Source organism: Polypterus senegalus, chromosome 1 (assembly GCF_016835505.1).
Source record: "Polypterus senegalus isolate Bchr_013 chromosome 1, ASM1683550v1, whole genome shotgun sequence".
NCBI classification, from domain to species: Eukaryota; Metazoa; Chordata; class Cladistia; order Polypteriformes; family Polypteridae; genus Polypterus; species Polypterus senegalus.
In genome coordinates this window covers 65,175,560-65,199,040 of record NC_053154.1, presented here as the reverse complement: position 1 = coordinate 65,199,040, position 23,481 = coordinate 65,175,560, and the positions used below count along the sequence as shown (strand labels likewise).

At 37.7% G+C, this 23,481-nt stretch overlaps 1 protein-coding gene across 10 annotated transcripts in view; it reads right to left on the bottom strand.

Moving 5' to 3' along the window:
* The window catches only part of ppfibp2b (PPFIA binding protein 2b), a 291,180-nt gene that overhangs the window by 138,693 nt on the left and 129,006 nt on the right, over nt 1-23,481 (bottom strand). For 9 of the 10 annotated variants that reach the window (XM_039749799.1, XM_039749816.1, XM_039749800.1 and 6 more), the window contains exon 3: nt 18,431-18,636. The exons of the other annotated variant lie outside the window; for it this stretch is intronic. In XM_039749799.1, coding sequence (XP_039605733.1) covers nt 18,431-18,636 — 206 coding nt within the window. The remainder of the gene's footprint in view (nt 1-18,430; nt 18,637-23,481) is intronic. 10 annotated transcript variants of the gene reach the window in all.

Below are 23,481 nucleotides of genomic sequence, written 5' to 3'. Positions count from 1 at the left end.
GTCCAGCAGACGAGCCAGAAGGACTTCCACATGTCGGCTGCCGGCGAGGGACACGTGACCCAATCTGAAGCATTGCGGGAAGGAGGAGGTCCGTGTCCTACTGCTTACAGCTGTGCCCTGGAAAAAATGAACTCGGACATTCCAAAGGGAAAGGGGGAGGTGAGCGAAGCACCGCTCACCCCAAGAAAAGGTAAGGAGGGCCAGGAAATGGCTGATCGATCCGCTGACAATTTGACACAGGCAGATCACAGTCAGCCAAAGATGGCGGCGCAGTCCTCCGATAAAAACTCCAATTCCCAGAAGCCTCCGCGAGACCCATCACAGCATGTGCCGACAGCGGACGTGCTCATTGGCTCCCGGATGGTAAGTAAGCAGAAGGAGGAAGTAAGCCTACCTCCGGCCGAAATAATTAACTGTTTAGACGTGCGGGAACTTGGGAAAGTGATCAAGCCCGTATGAGATATTTTACACATGCTAACCACAATAAAGAAGATAGTCGGCGACCTGGGAGTGACGGCCGAAGTACCAATAAAAAAGGTGGAGGAGTACCTGTGGCGATTTGGTCGAGAGCCTCCCGCATTGATTAATTCGACGGTACAGGTAAGCAAGACCCATACCTTACATAACAGAGAGACGCAGAGTTAACCGGGCCTGCAATTGATCAGTAACGGGTGCCAATCCTCTGTGAGCCCTACAACGGAGTCAGAAACTTTGACCGAGTGGGTGGCGGAAGGATCGATCAAGCCGGGGCAGCTGGATAGTGCTGGCTCCCGGAGCGATATGGTTCCAAAGACACCGCCACCGGTCATTTATAAATCAAAAGGGTTTCAGACAGTAAAAGGGCTCTCTTTAATTAATAGAGAGACCCAAACTGTGAACAAACCCAAGATTAAGAAGGAGATCCCAAAAGAGGAACCACGGTCTCCTAACAAAATAGAAAAGGGAGCTGAGAGCTCAAGGGCGGCACTGGAATTCTCCTCAGCGGGGAAAGGGGCGGAGCCAGCATTTCCTAACTGTTTTCAGTTCCGCAGAGGGAGATTAGTAGGAGGAAGGAGGCAGTGCTATAATTGCTGATGGCTGGGCCATGTCTGCCGAAACTATCCTTGGAGAATGGGGGATAAAGTGTCTCACTATTATGATGTTCCCCCTAGGTTCTCCAGGGACTACTACAGGGAATGATGACGGTCCGACTGGAATATCCTCCTGAAGGAAGACATCCCTCGTGGGGCTGGCCGCTCATAATCATGATTCTTCGCTGGGGGGAAAGTACTGTGATATATGGCTGGCCGTTCATCCCGGCCAATACCCACACGCCGCCAGGTGGAGCCCACCCTGCAGCATGGAGGTGCCCCGAATGCCAGCATGGAATTATGGACATTGGAGTTTTCCTCTACAGCCCTGCTGGATACCATGGGGGCCGCTAGAGGACGCTGCAGGGAGGAACAAAGAGTATTTGCCTTGTACCCCGGAAGTACGTCCAAGTCACATGGACAACAGGAATGACATGCCTCCGGGTTGAAGAAAAAGGAGTTTTTACCTGATCCGGAAATGTTCCTAGTCACATGGACAGAGAGAGCGAAACACTTCAGGGTCAAGGACTATAAAGGATTGTGGGAAATCCTCAGACGACGAGCTGAGCTGGGTGGAAGGGTGGCAACGCGTTTGGGAGTGCAGGATTGGATTATTGCTTATTGTAGTGTATTTATGAGTATTGGGGAGAGGAGGGTGCTTTGTGCACTTTTTATTAAAAAAAAGTCATTATTTTGGACTTTTATCTGGTGTCTGGCATATAGTCTGAGGGTTCAAGATGACGAGAGAGCCTTCTATCTATCTATCTATCTATCTATCTATCTATCTATCTATCTATCTATCTAGGGAAATTCTAAATAACTGGAAAATGGCAAAAATTACCCAATTATATAAAAAGAGGTGACCAGCAGATCCAAGCAACTATAGGCCAGTAAGCTTGTGTGCATCACAGGAAAATTAATGGAAGGAATTATTAAGGATAAGATTGAGCAGCACATGGAAAGTAAAGGAGTTTTACTGAATAGTCAACATGGGTTCAGAAAATGGAGCTCATGTTATACTGACGGGCTGGAATTATATGAGGTAGCAATAAAAGGATATGATCAAAGTGGAGCATATGATATTATTTATCTTAACTTTCAGAAAGCATTTTATAAGGTGCCGCAAGAGAGGATGGGCATCAAACTAAAAGAAGTGGGAGTTCAGGGTGATGTTTTTAGATGGGTGCAGAATTATCTCAGACACACAAAGCAGAGGGCAATGGTGTGAGGAACCTTATCAGAATTGGCTGATGTTAAGAGCAGTGTTCCACAGGGGTCAGCGCTAGGGCTGCTGCTCCTTTTAATATATATAAATTATTTCGATAGTAATATAAGTAAAAAGCTGGTAATATTGCAGAAGATACCAAGATGGGTGGAATGGCAGCTAATCTGCAATCCATCACATTGTTACAGAGGGACTTGGACAACATACAGGCTTGGGCAGATGAGGTTTAATGTCAGTAAATGTAAAGTATCACACATAGGAAGTAAAAATGTTAGATTTCAAAGCACAATGAGAGGTCTGAAAATCAAAAGTACACCTTATGAGAAGTATTTACTCCCAGACACTGTTTAGAAGCCATTAAGATGGCAAACAGAATGTTAGGTTATATAACATGAAGTGGACTGTACACTATAAACTTCCAGGCAGTGTTCAGAAGCCATTAAGGTGGCAAACAGAATGTTAGTTTATATAACATGATGTGTCGAGTACAAGTCTGAGGAGGTTATGCTCAGGTTTTATAATGCACTTGTGAGGCCTCATCTGGAGTACTGCGTACAGTTTTGGTCTCTAGGCTACAAAAAAGACATAGCAGCACTACAGAAGAGTGACTAGCTCATTACTGGGCTACAGGGGATGAATTATGAAAAAAGATTAAAAGAGCTGAGCTTTTTAAGTTTAAGCCAAAGAAGATTAAGAGGTGACATTATTGAAGTGTTAAAATTACAAACAGAATTATTACAGTGGATTGAGAATGTTATTTTAAATTGAGATCATCAAAAACACGGGGACACAGTTGGAAACTTGTTAAGGGCAAATTTCACATGAGCATTAGGAAGTTTTTCTTTACACAGAGAACAATAGACACTTGGAATAAACTACCAAGTAGTGTGGTAGACAGTAAGACTTTAGGGAGTTTCAAAACTAGACTTTATGTTTTTATGGATAAATTAATTGGATAGTACTGGGGAGCTTTGTTGGGCTGAATGGCCTTTCTTGTCTAGATTTTTCCAATGTTCTAATGGAAAGAAAAAGAAAAAAAGGAAGCCAAACGCACCTTCGTTTTCATTGTGTCTCAGTAAATGAGAATGAGCAAGAGAAAAAAAAAAAACTTTTATCAGTACACAACATAATGAGTTCCAACTGCATCATCATGTAGTATAGCATCTACAACAGGTATTTTCACGTTTTTTTTATAAAACACTGAAACACAAAACAGTTAATTTGGCTGTTTTGACACCAAACAACAGAAAATGACTTAAAATGAAGTAAAAATGTGGAAACAAATCTCTACAGTGGCCTAAATTAATTACAAACATAAAACACAAAATAAATGATTGCATAAGTATTCACTCCTGTTAATATGACACACCTAAATCATCACTAGTGTAGCCAATTGTTTTAGAAGTCACATAATTAGTTAAATGGATATCATTTGTCTGTAGTCAAGAGGTTTCAACTGACTATAGTATAAATGGTCTTGTATCCGGAAGTACTAGTTTGTGGTGAGTCAATATAGTGGCCTAACTTAAAAAAAATGAAGACAAACAAGTACTCCTAGCAACTCTATGAAGATGTGACTAAAAAGCATGTCATGGGATCCATAGAAGGAAACATCCATCACCTAATATCCCTTGGAGTCCAGTTAAATCAATCATTAAGAAATGGTAAGAGTATTGCTCAGCTACAGTATATACCCCCTAGAGCAGGCTGTTCTTTAAAACCGAGTGATTGAACAAAAATGAGACTACCAAGAGACCTATGAGAACTCTGAAGGAGAACAGGCTATAGTGGCTGAGAATGGTTCGCCCCCAGTTGTAGCTCAATGGGACAATGACAAAGAGAAAGGCACTATAAAAAAAATGACATCTCAACTAGAGTTTGCCAGATGAATCTTTAAAGTCAGCCGAAAGAAGGCTCCATGTTGTGTCAAGACCAAAATTGAGCTTTTTGATCAACAGACTAAACATTAGGTTTGGCATAAACGAAATACTGCACATTATCAAAAACACACCATCTTCACAATGAAGCATGATGGTGGAAGTTTCATTTTGTGAGAATGCTTCTCTGCAGCAGGCCCTGCAGACCTTGTGAAGGTAGAGGGTAAAATGAATGCAGCAAAATCCTGGAGGAAAACATCATGCAGTCTGCAAGCATCCTGTGCTTTGGGAGAAAATTTGTATTCCAGGAAAACAATGACCCCAAGCATAAGGCAAAAGCTACACAGGAATAGCTTCAAAACAGTTTTAATGTCCTGGAAGGGCCAAGTCAGAGTGCAGTGCCTGCATTTATCATATGTAAGAGTAGGTCCTAACTGGATTGAAAATCTGAGTGACACAAATTTTGCCCTACTCTGAGGAGTAGGAGTAAGTGTTTTATCAATTTTCCTAATTTAGGAAATTACTCCCAACTTCACCAGGATTTAAGAGTTTGTGAGCTGTCTTAACTTGCTAGTTCATGCCATTCAAGATGGCCTTCAGACAGAGATCGGCACACACGTTTTGGAAATGCTATAAGACAATGAACTCATAAAAAGATATCAATTTGACAGAAATAGAGTAATATTCAAAACAAATCTTGCACGTAATATGATTGCTCCATCTACAAGAAGAAGCCATGTACTGTCAGCCAAAATTAAAGTGTTGACAACATTATGTTGTGTGGACTGGAGGAAATGCAACTTTGCAATAGTAATGATTTGGGTATATCACAACCAACCATTTCTTGAATTCTGCAATAACTTTGAACGTCCTTATAACACTCCATCTGGGCAAGCTTCATTCATGCAAATCATTGGTTTTCTTGGAGTTGTTGATAAGACTGGCAGCAGGCACATAAACATCATTTCCCTATGTGTGGATGAGCATGCATATGTGAATCACAAGCAATATCACGGTTATCAACATACAGGTTGACATGGATGCAAACTATATTGTAGTTGCCAGCATATTTCCCTGAAGATAAGCAGGCCTGGATTTGTGATTGACAGTAAAATGTCATAGAGATTTGCAGAGTTCTGCATTGCAAAAACCCTTGGAACAAGCCCGGGAAAGTCCAAGAAGGCATCCAGAGACTCCTAGGGCACTGGAAACAGAGCTGCACAGAAAATGAGAAGGGATCACAGAAAGAGGCATGACACACGACTCTGGAAGAAGGTCAGGGTTAGGGTTAGGGTAACAGTGGATAATTGAGCATAAGAACAGACGCGCCTAATTTCAGTCTCTGTTATTTTATAAGTCCTTCCCTGTAATCATAACAACGGGAAGGCAATTCTTCTGAAAGTATGGCTATGGATCATTCATTGTTAAATAAACGTGCCTGTTATTGGACTTTACTCTTATTTGGTGTGTGTGTCTCTGTCTCTCCATCTTTCTCCTCATAACAGCATTATTTTTGATGCTGCTGCAAAGTGGCAACAATTGCATACAGCTTAGTGCAATATCCTACCTTATGTTTTTCTTGTTGTTGTTGTTCTTATACTAATTGAAATATTATTATTATTATTATTATTATTATTATCATCATCTTTGTGGTGAAACTTGATATCAGAAAAATACAAAACATTATCATGTGTGCCATTTTGCAGCTCAGAATTAATTTCAAGCTCCAATTCATAGCTGGAACTGGGTGTAGGATACTTCAAAACTACTTCTGATGTCCTAGTCAGAGGTAGGACACATTCTTATCCTAGTCAAGACTTTTATTGCAATTCCTAAGAATAATTCTGAGACACTTGATAAATATGAGCAAAGCCCTCAATCCAAATGAGAATTTGATTTTTTGATATACTTAATTAATTTGTAACTGGAGGTGAAAAAGGCTATACATTGACAATCCCTATGCAACCTGGCACAGCCTGAGCAGTTTTGCAAAGAATAGAGGAAAATTGCAGTGTCCAGATGTGCAAAGCCGATAAAGATATGTACACAGAGATTGAAGGCTAGAGTGGCTGCCAAAGGTGTATTTACTAAATACTGATTTGAATACTTTTGCAATCAGTTTATTTGTGTCTGATCCAGTTTCACTTTTTGCCTTTTGTCATTAAGACAAAAGGTAGGACGTGGAAGTGGTGCAGAGTTACAAGTACGCAGAGGTACACTAACTGCAGGATTATTCAAAACAAAAGAAAACATCAAATTACGACAGAACACATTCAATTATAATACAGTTTTCTTACACATTGTCAAAGCTATTTGGTCCATTTCAATTGAGGGAGGCGTCTAGGAGCAGGAGCACTGTGCTAAAGGTAACAACCAATCACAGTGTCTATTAATGCACACATTCACACAGGAACAATTTAGAACTGACAATTAACATGCAGGTCTTTGTGGATGTAGGAATAAAAAAAAATATTCTCCACATAGACAGTGAATGGATATTGGAGTGGAGCCCAAGACAATGAATTTGCTTACACCTCTACCATGTTAGTGACAAATTAATTACCCAACAAACCTGTATATATTGTTCATATTTATGTTTTTAATATACTCATGCCAGATGTGTGCTTCTTATAATAGCTTCAAATAATTTACTCATGATACTTATCAGACCAACTATCTTTAGTTAAAAGGATTGGCCCCAGAAAACATTTTTATTTAACAGTACATTTGTTAGTAGTTTGTAGGTAATTCCTCAGTATGCAATGCCTTTGGAAAAATGCATTTTTAGTAAATTTTATATATATATATATATATATATATATATATATATATATATATATATATATATATATATATATATATATATATAAATATGCATACATATTTATTGTGAAGGGTGCCACCTGGGATGCTTACCCAGCTGGGACACCATGCGTGGAAAAATGGGGGAGACAACTTGCACAGGGTTCTGCCTCAACAGGGCACTAGATGGCAGCCCCCTTGAGTTGAGGCATCACCAGGGATTTCCACACAGCATCGTGTCACTTGGAGTTTGTTGACTTAACCCTGTTGGTTCTGTGGCTCCCACCAGGAGGTGCTGCGGGGACTGGGGAGCCCTACTTTCTGGGGCTCCATCCTTACCCAGAAATGCACCCAGACCAAGCCTTGGGAACATCCTAAGAACTCCCGGGGCTAAAATAAAAGGAGCTTCCTGCTACCATAGCCCGGAGGCCAGAGATAGAAGGAAGGAGGACAAAGCTTGCTGGGAGGAGCAGAGAAGGCAATGATGAAGAGAGAGAGAGAGAGAGAGAGAGAAGAAAACAGAGACAAAGTATTGCTGTGTGCTGTTTTGGACTGTGATTGTGTTGTGGGAAATGATTGCAAAAGAGTTTCTCACAAATAAAACTGTTATGTTCATCGTATACTTGCATCCGAGCCTTTGTGTTGTGGTGTGTGTGTGTGTGTGAGAGAGAGAGTAAGAGAGGTCTCTGTGACAGGCTACAGTCCTGTCCAGTCCTGTTTTCAGCATTTTTCCCTAATCTGGTGACATAGCCTTTGGCCCTTGCAAACCTGAAAAGGATTGGGATGGTTCTTGAATCCACCTCCATTGAGGGCTACAGTGCTTGCATGACCCTTGAGTGCACCTAAATGTTACCTCATGAGCACATTTTCTAACTTGTTTCTAGCTAAGGACAGCACACAGATGCTAATCATGTCAGGCTGTGTTTTGGCATTTGTGTTTGTACTTTCCTCATTATCTGTTATTCTCATGTGACCATGACCCTGAAAGTTACATGCAGGAGCTATAAGGCTTCTATAGATTTTACACCATCTTATGCTGTTTCATTCCTAAATTCTTATGGCCTGTGTATACTTTGTACATCTGTATAGCCGTGACGGTCATCAGCAGTTATGTCACATGGGTGCAAGTGTCTGTGAAAATGTGCCTCTGTGTCTTCCTGTTCCTGTGTATGTTGAATGTGCATGGGTTAGACAACAAAACATGGACACGTTTGAAGTGAAGGCCAGTGTGCAGGACTGGAATGATTCTACATCACAGAACAGGGTGTGCATTCTCTGTCCACAACTGCACCCGCACCTGTCTGCATCCATTCAGTTTTAAAGTATGAACATTCTTTTACACATTGTGGCCCAGTCCGGAATAGGATTGCAGGTGTGGAAACATAATATAAGACAGAAGTAGTGTGAAATCGACACTAATCAAGAATGATTCTTTAATAGGAAGGGAGTAAGGGACAGTAAATATGTGTCCAGACATTCCCTGGTACAGTGAGTGTCAAAAGAAGGGCCTCTTATAGAAGGTACTATATTGCTCAGGACAAAAGATGTAAGGCTCTTTCTCTGCCTTATCATTTAAGGGAGATCTCAATTCCATGACTGCATGAACATCTAGAGGAAATTGAAAGAGTATTTATGTATTTAAGTTTTTCTTAACCCTTCTTGACCATGCAGGTAATCTCCATTAAGTTAGCACAGCATTATTGAGTACTTCGGCTCAATGTGTATCTATGGAGAGAGTATACCACAGCTAAAAATCTGTCTAGGGCAGACCGTCACAAAAAAAAAAAACGAGTGACTGTGCAAGAAGATGACTAATTAGGGAGTCTGCCAAGAGACCCATGATAACTCTGAATGAGTTACAAGCTACAGTGGGCGAGACTGTGCATACAAATGTTGCCTGGGTACTTAACCAGTTGCAGCTTTATGGGAAAGCGGCAAAGAGAAAGCCACTGTTAAAAAATCCACCTGGCATCTTACCTTCTGTCTGCCAGAAGGCACACAGAAGTTGGCTGGAAGATGTTTTTATGGTGTGATGAGATCAAACTAAGCCAGGCTTTACGCATTACGAAAAACATACCATCCCGTCATGAGGCATGGTGGTAGCAGGTTCGTGCTGTGGGGATGCTTCTCTGTAGCAAGTTTTGGAAGGCTTATAAGAGTAGGGGGTAAAACAAATACAGAAATGTCTCTCTTACTATAACTTTCCCATGTAAACCTGTATGTTTTATATTATTTCAAAGATGTACATTGACACTGTTGTTTGCTTTTGAAAATCAATTTACAAACTTCTATTGTGAATCTTGCAGGTTTTGATTTGAATCCAAATATTCTCACTAAGGTTCGGCTCATAACCAGTGTGAAACAAGCATATGTCTAACTCATGTCTAACAGTAAGTCAAGAGAATTTTAGTCTATTTTTTTTCATTATTTGTGTCAATTTACATTAAGCTATTCATTTCAGGGTAGTTATAAATGTTATCAATATCACTGTCTGATAACTTCCAAGAAAATGTAATCTTGGCCTGTACTAAACCTCCTATGTAGCCTATTCTAGAACTGCTTAAATAAATTTTGTACATACCTTCTCATTCCATTAGTGCCCTTCCAGATTGCTTTGTAAATGTAGAAAGTTTTCCCCTTAAGTTGTGCATGAGTGTATATGCACATACAGGCTGGGGATCTAGCACCCATGGCAAATACCAGTACACAATGGCATAAAGCTCCCAGTAAGTGAAATGGAGTTAAACAAGTCTCTCCTATTATAGCCATAGCAGAATTATTTATTCTGCTTAAAGGCTTAAACCATAATGTCCATCCCCACATTCTATTCTGAGCTGCACAAGCACCATTGGTCATAGCCTTGCTGCCTTGGGTACAAGGAATACTCCTTTGTCTCTGCCTCCATGGCAGCTGGACTTGAGGTGTACAGCATATCTTACTTCAGTCTGGGGAACCAACCTTCTTCCACTTAACAGCTCAAACCACATATCATATCAGGCTATTGCCTTCTCACATCACCTTAGTTTATTCACTCGTCTGGAAAAATAGATGGGGTACCTTAAAATAGCCCACTCGCTACAGCATTACTAGTGACAAAAAACAAATAACATGGGTTGGTTCATTTTCTTTTTTCTAGAACATCACCAAATTTCAATCAAATCAGTCAAAATATTTTTGAGATTTTGTGATTTTTAGTTTTTGTATTGTAGGGTTTTTTATTTTTTACTCCTAAATATTAATATATTGACATATCCTTTCTTAGTGGTTACCTACAGCCCTAGTTATACAATTCTTCCAAATTCCAGCTTTTTAACTAATGAGAAATAATGTTTTTGTAGACTGAGTGAGTGAGTGGCGTCAGTCAGTTATCTTTGCATTATATATACTGTAGATTGTAAATGCCCAAGAGGAAGGAAAGGCATCTCGCCCTGGCTAGAATGGTGACAGTGCCGGACCAGAACACTCTGTAATCTTCATCACGGCTGGGATCTGTCTATAATGGATGGACTGGCTCAACGCGGATTACAGAAACAGTTGATACCCCTAATGGAAGGTGGCAGTGTTCCTCAAGGCTGATACCAATCAGGACACCCACAGGATTACATGGGAATTGGAGTGTGGAGATGCAACCCTGTCAGGCTCCTTGGGTACCACCAGAGTTGATGGGGGAGGACAATACTGGTTTCCACATGACCCAGAAGTGCTCCCAACTGACCGTGTGGTGACACCGGAAGCAGTCTTGGGTTTTACATGAAAATAAGCCTGCTGCTCCTTAACTCTGACTCCCCAACGTGAGGTAGAAAGTGAGACACTCAGGAACGAGGGAAAATTGACAGAATTATTGTATTTAATTATTGATCTTTTGAGGGGTGATTATTGTAATTGTGCTTGGGACAAATAAACAGCTTATATTTTTTATGTACTTTCTGAAAAGATGGCGCCGACTGGTGTACCTGGCCGTCTGCTTGTCTCTCTAGTCTATGTTTTAACTTTGTTATGTTTTATTTTATCCCAACGGTCACTGTCCTATGATTGTGAGTCTTTACTAAACATATTTTCTGGCTTTTCAATTTTCATCTCCTGATTGGATTTTTTGTGAACATCCACCTTTGTTTTATTCATCTCCTGACTTCTTCACCTGGACGCCGGTGTTCACCTGTATCAGTGAGTTGAATGCAAACTCGGAGACGCAAACGCACCCGCTGCTGTCGTGGGAAAAGAGCTGGAATTGCTGTTAAACAATGCTAACTCAAGTCCCAGAGCTTTGATTCCCGATGCCTGCGAGCCGTCTATGACCCATCTTCTCCTGCTCAGGACTCCATCACTGGTTAATGGGCGCTGGACACCGGATTTAATTTCTCCATTTCAAGGTGGTATCACTTTTCCTCGGTCTGCAATCGAGTAGTAAACACTGCTAATCTCCGCATGCTCACCCGTGCTAATCCTGCAACAAGCTCTTCTACTTCTATCAAGGCTGCTCTCTTGAACGTGAGATCAGTGTCTAATAAAACTTTTATTCTTTATTACCTCTAATAATCTGGATTTCTTCTTCATCACTGAGACTTGGATTTTAAATGGTGACTCTTCATGTTTTGCTAACTTGGTTCCATCAGGTTATTCATTTTTAAACTCTCCTCGTCTGACTCGTCATGGGGCATTGCCACTGTTTTTAAAAGTATGTTCTTGTGTCGGAGTCTTAAAAGGGGTCCGTTTAGCAGCTTTGAACTTCAACTTTTTGAAGAGTGCAGCTCCCCTTCTCTGCTGTTTGCCGTGGTTTATAGACCTCCTGTAATTATTGATACTTTTATTTCTGAATTCTCTTATCTCCTGGCTGATATCACCCTCTCCCATGACAAAGTATTTATTGTTGGTGATTTCAACATTCACGTTTATTGTCAATGGAAACCTTTGGTCAATAACTTTTTATCACTATTGGACTCATTTGATTTTATACAGCATATTAATACGCCAACTCACTCTCTCGGTCACACCCTTGATCTCATTCTTACTTGTGATATTTCAGTGAATAATATTGATTTATGTGATGTTTCTTTCACTGATCACTTTTCTATAATGATGGATCTGAATATTACTGTTGATGTCCCGACTAATAGCTGTCCCCCACGCTGCTTGCACTTTTTAAACTCTTCTATTATATCTGATTTTAAAACCTTTTTCTCTAGTCTTTATGTGCATGACCAAAATAATGGTATTGATGATTCTGTTGCAAAATTTAATTCTTCCTGTAAAACACTTTTAGACGCAATTGCTCCACCCAAGATACGCAGTAGTAATAAGGGAAGACCTGCTCCCTGGCTAAATGAAACTACGCGATCACTGCGCTGTGCCTGTCGAACTGCTGAACAACGTTGGAAAAAAGATGGACTGATTGTCTCTAAACAGATTTTCAGGACTTCTATTTTCAATTTCCAGGCTGAAGTTAGGAAAACGAAACAAGACTTCTTTGCCAATTTAGTATCCCGTCATTCAAAGAATCCTAGGGTCTTATTTAATTCAATTAACGCGGCCATTCACCCTCATTCCGTGATGGGATTAAATAGCACTGTTCATTCATGTCAGCAGTTTCCATCATTCTTTGTCAGCAAAATTGATACTATCCACAGTGGCATTGTTCAAACTGAATATAAACTTCCTACTGTTAATCATGACATTATCCTAGAATCCTTTGATCTAGTCTCACTTTCACAGCTAAAAAGAACTATTGACACCCTTAAACCAGCTTCCAGCCCCATCGATATTGTTTCACCATGTCTCTTAGTGGAAGCCTTTGATGTGTTGGGCCCATCTTTACTAGCGATTATAAATGATTCTACTAGTTCAGGGGTTGTGCCCTCATTTTTTAAACATGCTGCTGTCCGTCCCCGTCTAAAAAAGGCAGAATTAGATCCTGGAGTTTTAGCCAATTTTCGTCCAATTTCCCAACTGCCATTTCTGGCTAAAATTCTAGAAAGAATTATTCATAATGAATTGGTCGATCACTTTAACTCCAATAATTTATTTGAGACCTACCAATCTGGCTTTAGGCGTTATCATGGAGTTGAAACGGCACTCCTGAAAGTGTTCAACGACATTTCTCTTATTACTGACTCAGGTGATGCGGCAGTCCTTCTCCTCCTTGACCTGTCCACAGCCTTTGACACCATTGACCATGAAATATTGCTGATGCGGCTTGAACATCTTGTTGGGCTTAAAGGAGCTGCTCTTAACTGGTTCAGGTTATATCTAACTGGTAGGCACTTTTCAGTGACTTTTAATTCCTCTTTTTCATCTACTGCTCCTCTTAAATATGATGTTCCTCAGGGATATATTTTGGGTCCTGTGTTATTCTCTATATACCTTCACCCTATTGGAGCGATTTTTAGGAAATTTAACATTTCTTTTCACTGCTATGCTGATGATACTCAGGTTTATATTCCTGTCTGCAACTCTGCAATAAATCAACTCCACAACTGTCTGTCTGAACTAAGATCCTGGATGGCTAACAATTTTCTTGATCTAAATCAAAACAAAATGGAGGTGCTTATAGTGGGTCTATCAGCTAAAGCCCACATTGGTCTTGAACTTCTCGGTTCTTTCTCTGTCTTTTACAAACCTCAAGTCCGCAATCTTGGTGTTATCTTTGATAGTAACCTCTCTTTTGAGAAACAAGTAAATTCTGTAGTCAGGAGTTGCTTTTTCCAACTTTGTCTATTAGGTAAGATCAAGCCTTTTTTATCTTCTAGGGATATTGAGAAAGCTACTCATGCTTTTATTTTTTCTCGCCTCGATTACTGCAACTCGCTGTATTCTGGGATTAACAAATCTCTGATACACAGGTTACAGCTGGTCCAAAATGCTGCCGCTTGCTTTCTGGTTGGGGCAATAAAGTATGACTCTGCTTCTCCTATTTTAGCTTCTTCACACTGGCTGCCTGTCAGTTTTCGAATTGATTTTAAAATCTTGCTGCTAGTTTTTAAATCTTTACATGGGATTGCTCCTGCCTATTTATCTGAATTGTGTGTTTTACACCAGCCATCCATAGTGCTTAGATCTTCTGGTCAGTTGTCTCTGGTTGTCCCTCGTACCAAGTGTAAAACCAAGGGGGACAGGGCCTTTGCAGCTGCTGCCCCTCGCCTGTTGAACTCTTTACCTGAACATATAAAAAAGTCGTCTACAATTGAACTGTTCAAAACAAGATTAAAAACTCATTTCTATTCACTTGTACTCCGTGACCTTCAGTAATACTGATGGTTTCCTCTTTGTGATTATATAACATTATTTCTATTTATTATGTATCTTATTTTATGTTCATATATTTTATTTCTATGTATGTTTTAATGTTATTTGTTTTGTTTTTCTTTTATTCTATTATTGTAAAGCACTTTGTCCACAGCATTACTATGTTGTTTTAAATGTGCTATAAAAATAAATTGACATTGACATAAACCCAGAATCATGTTTGGCAGTTCTGTTTCTGCAGTTTTGGGCTCAGTGGTGCCACCTTGTGGTTACAAGATATAGATTAAATAAAAAAATTAAATTATGAAAAACATTTAGGATGACATAACCTTAAAAAATACGCTGCCCACCATTCATGAAGTCAATGTACATTACATTTTTTAAGAGAGCCCTTAACTTTTAGGTTCAATAAGAGTATAATACATTTCTTTAAAGTTACTTGTCAAACAGGGAAAGCTACAAGTGTCTTTTTAACTTGTTATTGATGTTAAAAAAATCCAAGCAAGTATTACTGTGTATATTTATGTCTTCAAGGTCACTTTTCCAAAACATTTGGACCTTTCTAGTTACTTTTTTAATTGTCTTAATGTTAGGAGTATTATTATTACTAATACGTATAGCAATGCAATAATTAATAATCTTAACAATTTAACACCTAGAAAGGGTCACCCATAAGACACTGTCATTTTAGCAGCATCAAAATGTTTATGCAGTCTACTACTTAAGACACAGAAGTACAAAAATTACTTTGGTAGTGACACTCAGACTTAAGTGGCTGCATGACATCTTATTAAATTGAAAGTAACAACAACAACAAAAAAAGATTCTTGTGCATATCAAGGTGAATCTCCATAATTAATCATCTATAGTTAGTTAATGTCCAAAATACTGCTTCTGCAGGGACTGTTCCAGTTTATCTTTACATCCAATATTCTGATGTTTCTACAGAGTGTAAAAATGAATGAGATGCAAAGCAGACTTTAGCAAACAATAGTTTGGAGCAAAGTTTTCAGAGCCACTCTAGAATAACTACACATGAACAGTTTAGCATGCAAATGCACTTATGATAAATATAAAGCACTAAAGGCAAATTGAGACCCTTATGTTCAAAGCCGTTTTTTCCTGGTAGACTAAATAGGGATATGTTGCTTTCACTTATAGTTATGTGTCAGCCCTATTTACCATCTGTTTCTATTGTGGAACATTTCTTATCTCAAAAGGCCTCTGGCTGGGATAACAATAATGGCCTTTAACTGGTCTAATTTTCTGTTTTTCCTTTTCAGTACAATTTGGCTTTGTTTCTTTGTATTGATCAGTAAGTCTGCCTTTAATTCAATAATATAAAGTTTTAAATCTTTTATACTAGTGCTTTAGTTTTTCAGACAATAATGTGTTGTTCTTAAAAAACAGCAAAAAATGTACTTAAAATGCTAACTCTGCCAGTTTTAGTCAAATAAATGTGTACATTATCATGATACTATATAAAACACTGATAAGGACAAGAAATTAACAAAAGATGGCGATTACTTAACAATGACTATCTACGTGTCAAAGGTTGAAGCTGAAAGCATTATTAACTGAACAAAACTAATATGTCATATATGTATTATGTGTAGCTATAAAGTTCTAAAAAATCATTCAAAGCAAACGTAATTCATATGACAGTAATGTAAAACAAGTGTTTTTTAATTATACTTTAACATACGGTAGATATCAAAAGCCTAAACAACCATTATTCAATTTGTCCTTTCATTGATGTGAAGGACGAAAATCAAAAACAGTAAGATCATACTGTACCTACTACATTTCATCTTTATTAAGACCTAATTACCAACAACACTTACTGTGAATTATGCTTCATTTTTAATCACAAATATCTACATCATTTGTCAAAAAACATATATATAAATTTAGAAGTAACTGGGAAAGGGGGGTTTTCATATAGGACTACCCTAGATTAAAAAAAATTAATGATGCAGACAATTTTGGGTACCTGGAGTCGGGGTTGGCAAAAATGTACTAACTCTTGACTCCTAATAAATTTAAATTGTAATGAAAAAAAAATACAGCAAGTTCAAATGTCCCATTTCATAAATAATAGTCATAATTAAGTACTTCTCTGATGTAAGAATAAAGCCCAGTGCACAGTTGTGTTACTAATAGTGTGAAGTTCAGCTGAGCTATTATACAATCTGATATTCACATATTGTAATCTGGATTATGGTACATTACAAAAAGTGTTTTCATTTTGTTTCAGATATAATGTGTTTAACAAGTTCATTTGAGTGTAAACAAGTGTATTGATGGAGGTGTAGGTGTGTGCTATGGCCTGATGTGTGTTCAGGGGTTCTTGTCTTTTGTTTAAACTGACCAATACGGTAGAGTCAGCTTCCTAGCCAGTAACTCTGTGGTTAAATAACGTGTATGTTGCCTTCCTTTAATCAACATGGAAAATACATTAGCATATTAAATACAGAGGAATTAGAGTCATAAGTACTAGTAACTAAGGAGTCGGAGTCAAAGGATTTATCTATTTACTCCACAGCCCTGATTTTATCACAGACAACATTCCTAATTTTTTGAAGTCTAATACACTTTTATAATGAAATTGCTGATTTGTTGAGAGTTTATTTTTTCAAACTCCCAAATAAATATGCTTTGTAAAGAAAAGGCAGTCTGTAGTTGTTCCCTTGATGTTCATTCACTGTTGTTCCTTAACAATCCAAACAGATACAGTGAGACTTGCCGAGATAATGCATGTAGTGAACAATGTCTTCCATATATTTGATGGCATAAGAATCAAGTAATTTACCATGTAATCAAAGATTACAGGAAACAGTAAGACAGTGTTAGATCAAATGGAAGGGGATTACTGACAATAACAAATGAGAATGTGCTGGTTATAAGGCTCAGCCAATAAATGAAAAGATTATTATGGTATCTTTCAATTCAAAGATATTTCTTCATAATCATGATATATATTAATCATGATATAAATTAATTTTCCACGTAAAATTGCTTTCATAGGAGAATGCAAAAACCTTAAAACTTATTAAAAAATGTTCACTTTAAACAATCAAGATTTTCAATTTAAGGAAAACATGCCTTTCACATTGTGGAAGTTCAGCCCTGACAAAGATAGAAACAGTGACACACAAGTTCCAAGCACACATTTTATTTGTTTTTCTTTCCTTTACACAGCACCAAATGCCTACAATTATTACTCAGTCCCTTTTTCTCCCTTCTTTCGCTTTCTTCCTTCTCTATTTCTTCTGCCGCCTTTACACCTCCACACAAGCTCTGTCCTCTACCTCCCTGAATGGAGTGAGGCGGCCCCTTTTATATTGTACCCGAAAGTGCTCCAGGTGTGCTTCTATTAGCTTTCAGCAGCACTCCCAGGTGTGGCAGAAGTGCTGCATGGGTTCCCGGAAATACTCCAGGTGACCCTGGATGTTCTTTTTTAGTGACTGCAGATGCTGTACAGGTACAGGACAAACAACAGAGTCAAAATGTCTCTTGATGTAGGTGCTTTACTGTCACCAACAGGGAAAACGATGGGGTAGGACCAACCACTAGTTGTATTTTGACCATAAATGTTGAGTTCCACCATAAAGAGTGCAGTGGGGCAAGCTTGTCATTTGTATTACTTCTCATCATAGAGTGATTGAGGAAGTCTAAACATGTGAGAAAATAAAAGTATGTGACTGTGCAGTTCAGCATTTTAAACCCTAGTTTCCCATGGCTGGGAAAAAAACACTATTTAGGCTGAACTGGCAGGTAAGTTATTTTGATCCATTCCACACTATGTCAGTTATGCATGTTAAGTTGACTTTTGCTAATTTTTGCCAGAAATATAGTACTAAAAAGACCAAAAATATCAAACATGCTTGTTTTTCTTGTATACAAAAAACATCAAATGGAGAGCTCAAAAGTTAACTGAAACTAATATTATCAGGTCATATTACTGCCAAGTACTGACCCTCCCTTAAAGAACCAAACACTTACAGTAGCTTTGATGTTGGGTATTCTCATTTTTAAAAAGCAAAACCCCACTTGACACTGTTTAGAGTTGCCATCTGCTAACAAGCATCTTGACATAATTCAACAGGCTTCCTTCAGTGGTGGAAAGGCCCCTTTTGCAATGGGATGTTTGTAGAGTGTCTATATTCAATTAGCAACATGTATAATTTTATTTATTTATTTTTATTAATACATACCGTGCCTCTTTCTAACCATTTAGTTAAATACAGAATGGTAGCCTCTGGAATTTGATCTCTTAAAGACTCCTTTTCCTCTCCATTGGACAGAAATTGCAAAGCCATTTTCAGTTCTTCCACAAGCTGCAAGACTTGCAAGGAGCCTAAGTACCCTGGTGAACCAATATCGAACATGCTGTTGGTATATTCTGTTACAGCCTTGGAACCTAAACAAAGAGAAATAAATTCACTTTCTCATAATCTCCTACTACTAATATATGTTTACCAACATTTTGGATAATAAAGCCACTATGTATTCTATTGTTTTTGTGTTCTTTCAAAACCGTCTGCTTCCTTACTTTTTAAAAATCAAATTTACCATAATGGTCAGTACTATTGTGCAGGAGAAGTTTAATATGTCACCTTGCAGCTCCTGGGCCCCAATTAGATTTAGCTCTTTATTTTTTTACATGAATACCATTTCAGCAAAAAATCAGTGACAAGAGTTAATGTGACAGACTTGATATAAAACAATAATGTAATGTTTATATTGTTATATTTTAAGAGAAAAAGAAAAAAAAAAAACAACTCAGTTCCAGACACCAGAAACTGGATAATTAAATTCAACTCCTATACTGACTGAAAAATCAGTTGCAATAATTCAGGTAGTCACTGCTGCCCTGTAGAACTAATCCTGCTATACAACAAAACTTCTGTAAAGGCATTTTCAAACCATTACAGGAATAAACAAAATGCCATTAATTACACAGTAGCAAAATACTATTAATAAGGGATGAGCAATACAAGTATACCAAATATTTACTGATATCAACAGCAAGACACTTTCAGTGAAATAATTCTGGTCATGATGGTATGTTTGATAAAAGCTCTCTTTGTTTTCAGCAGCTCTTAAAAAAATGCTCTAAGGAAACGCCATTGCTCTGACCAAATGTAACAGAAATAGCTTTTGCCTCACTATTTACACATGCAGGTGAGATTTACACTGCACAGTAATGTCACAACAAGATGCTTTCAATGATATCATTTTGCTCATGTCATTTGCTCACTTCTGCAAAGAAATTTTCAAAACATGAAAGAAAATAAAATACAATTAATTGGACAGTAACAAAATGCCTTTAATTAGGTATGGGCAATATAGCAAATATTTATTGATACCAACAGTAAGACACTTTTAGTGAAATAGTTTTGCTCATAATGGTATGTTTGATAAAACTCTCTTTGTTTTCAGCAGCTCTTAAAAAATGCTCTAAAGAAAGACCACTGCTCTGACCAAATGTAACACAAGCAACTTTGGCCTCACTATTTACAAATGCAGGTAAAACTTTCACTGTACACTAACGCGACAGTAATGACCCTGTAAGCTAATGATGTTCTGATCAATATGCCAATTTTCACTCCCAATGGCTTAAATCACACTACTCTAGTCTTTTGGCCGCCAAACCTTCTGTGAACAGAGATTTAGGAGCAGAGTTTAAGAGAAAGTGAACCCAGGAATATCAGCTTTTACATTAAAGAAAGTGGAGTAATAAACTGAGAAAAGGGAATCTGAGGAGTCATCCTGTACATCGAGGATGAACAACAGAGTGTAAGAAAAGAGAGGTACATCCTTAGCAGGAATTAAAAGAGAATGAGTTCAGACCTTTTCATTTCATCTTGTAATTAAAACAGGCACTCCTTGTCTGAGTATGGACAGTGAGTGAGCTTCTGTTTAGTACAGCAACTCACACTCTTACTTAGAAAAAGAACTGATAAAAAATAATTTGCTTTCACTGCTTAATAAGCAACAGGCTATCTTAAGAGGCAAATGTGTCGATTTTATGTGTAAACTTGTTAAGCATGCTAGCCTTGTATCTTCTTGATAAAAATAACATTTTATTAGAATTGTGGCTTGTAATTATGACAAGAATGTTTCTTTCCTTTTATGGCATGTATTACTATTATTAGTTTAAAAACATGCTTTAGTGTAATTTTAATTTTTTTAAAGTACTTTTATGATAATTGAAAAAAAGAGTACATAATTTTATTTTGTTAAAAAATGAAGAGGTAACACATGAGGTCTGCAGTTTAAGTAAAAAAAAAACATTTTAATATAGAACATAAGGCATCTACATGGGTGGTTATGCTGGTGCTTAGTGTAAAACAAATTAAGGATAAGGACAACAAATCAGAATTGGTAGTGGAATTGGCCAATTCTAGTAACATGAAATTGGTGATCAGTATCAGCCCTAAGTAAACCTTGTACCATCTCTAGAAACCTATAAATATTTAAACATAGATTTAGTTTGGATTTTACAAATATTTGTTTGTTCAAAACTTTAAAAAGGCATTGTGCAGCATGTTAATGTTATATAAATGTTAAAAAACATTAATTTTGTATTTCCACAAATTATGACACTGGAGGAATGAGATGTCAGCATCTTTAACAGCTTGGCATATTTAAAACATAACTTTTCAACATATGATGTAATACACAAGTTTAGATATTTGGGTGCCATGACAACTAAACACTTAAAAATATGACATTTTTGAAATATGGTTATTAAAAAAATATGCAACATTTTTCGTTGTAATCATCATATATTGTAATTGATTAAGAAGTGTTAAATTATCGTAATATTCATTTGAAGTCTTTTCACTCAGCCCTAGCATTAATTACTGAATAATAAATACCAATATTGTTTATGCATCCTTCCGTTTTCCGAACTCAATTATTCTAATTCTGTCTTGCAGCGTGAACCTGTCTTAGCTAGAATAGGTGTAAGGAGTGACACACCCACACCATCTTTGTTTTAAATCTAATTGAGGGGCCTGCTTGAAAAAAAAAAATCTTATTTGTTATCTTATCATTTTATGCAACTGTAAATTTGCTTTCCTTTTCCTTAATTACATATATATAGCTGCACTTTCCACCAGACCCAAGTCATTTCAGCAATTAAGATAAGAGCAGCAGTTTCCGGCCAATAATATTCTATTACTGCAAATGTAAACTACTTCTGTTTGTTTAATACTAAAGGATTACAGATTTATAGTGCTGACAATACACAGACAACATGTTCCCTTATCAAGACTCCATTTGCAAATGAAGGATTATAAACAGACACTGAAGATTCATTTATTTACTGCACAAGTCAAAGTAGTATTAAACCTGGCCATTTTCACTTTCAGTCTTACTTAATTCACATTTTTATCAGATTTTTATTATTTAAATTCACAAGACTACTTTAGAATTTAATGTTTTACATGTAATATTAGAAGCTGCATAATATGTGAGACTTTTTAGTAAGCCCAGCAAGTCTTTCCCAAATATATTTTTTATTTTAATATAAAAAGGTTTATATATTGACAAATAATAACAAGCAGTGCAATAAAAGACTTTGTTTGAATCTTATAATGTTTACCTACTTTTGTGAAGTTATGCATTTTCATTACTGTCTATTCTTCATCATATTTCTGTTTGGAGTAAAGTTTTTTGTATTAAAAACTAATAAGGAGGGTGTGAAATGTACACCAATCAGCCACAACCTTAAAACCACTGACAGGGGAAGTGAATATCCTTGATTATTTTGTTACAATGAAACCAGTTAAAGAGTGAGATATATTAGGCGGCACGTGAATAGTCAGTTCTTGAAGGTGATGCATTGGAAGTAGAAAAAAAATGGGCAAGTGTTATGCCGTGGTATGTACCTACCAAAACTGATCCAAGGAAGCACAACCAGTGAACTGGCGACAGCACCATCGGTGCCCAGGGGTCACTGATACACATGTAGAGCAAAAGCTAGCCTGTCTGATCTGATTCCACAGAAGAGCAGCTATAGTAGAAATTGATGAAAATGTAATGCTGGCCATGAGAGAAAGGTGTCAGAACACACAGCATATCACAGCTTACTACATACAGTATGGGGCTGCATAGCCTCAGATCAGTCAGTGCACCCATACAGACCCTTGTCCACCATCAGAAAAAGGTCTAATGAATCACGTTATTTTTTTTTTTTTGACCTTGTGAACGGCCATGTGCATGTTTGTCATTTGCTTTTGGGAAAGAGATGGCATCAAGATGTAAGCCAGTGGAGGCATTGTTAATGTTCTGGGCAATGTCTGGCTGGGAAACCTTGGGTCCTAGCATTTACGTGGATGTAATTTTGACATGTATCACCAACCTAAGGATTGTTGCAGACCACGTACACCTCTTCATGGCAACGGTATTCCCTGATGGCTGTGGCCTGTTTCAGCAGGATAATGCACCCCATCACATTGGAAAACTTGTTCAGGAGCAGCTTGAGGAACATGAGAAAGAGTTCAAGGTGTTGGCCTACAAATTTCCCAGATCTCAATTCAAATTATGCACCTATGGGATGTGCTGGAAAAACAAGTCAGCTCCATGGAGGCCTGGCCTAGCAACCTACTGGACTTAAAGGATTTGCTGCCAACGTCTTGGGGTGCCAGATACCACAGGTCACCTTTAGAGGTCTTGTGAAGTCCACAGCTCAAAGGTTCAGAGTTATTTTTGGTGACACAATGGGGACCTTTTTATTTTTTTAAAGTATTTTTATGGTAATTTAAAAATAAGAGTACAGAATTTCATTTTGTTAAAAAAAGAAGAGGTAACACATTAGGCAGGGGGTTTTGATGTTGTGACTGATGTATATGATGGGGTATATTTAAGTTAAAATTGGACCGAGTTGCAGAAGAACAACAGAATGGTTATATGTCATTTGCAGGGCACATATAATAAGCAATATTCAAGTACAGAATTTCACATTCTTTTCAAAAAGATTTTTTATTAATACATGAACCAGTCAGCATGATTCTGATTCAGTCTGATTCCAGATATTACATAATATGTCTCATGAAAAAACAAAACAAAGTCAAATTATTATTTATGAGAAAATCTAGCTGAGTACTCAGGGTCAAGAATGGCCATGTTTGTTTGATGTATATTTTGTTTAAGATTAAAACACTTGAACAGATGCAAAAGCTTGGAGGTAAATTTTTAATCAAAATCAACAGGGATATTTCAGTCACAAATGACTAGTACAGCTATTAATAATTAA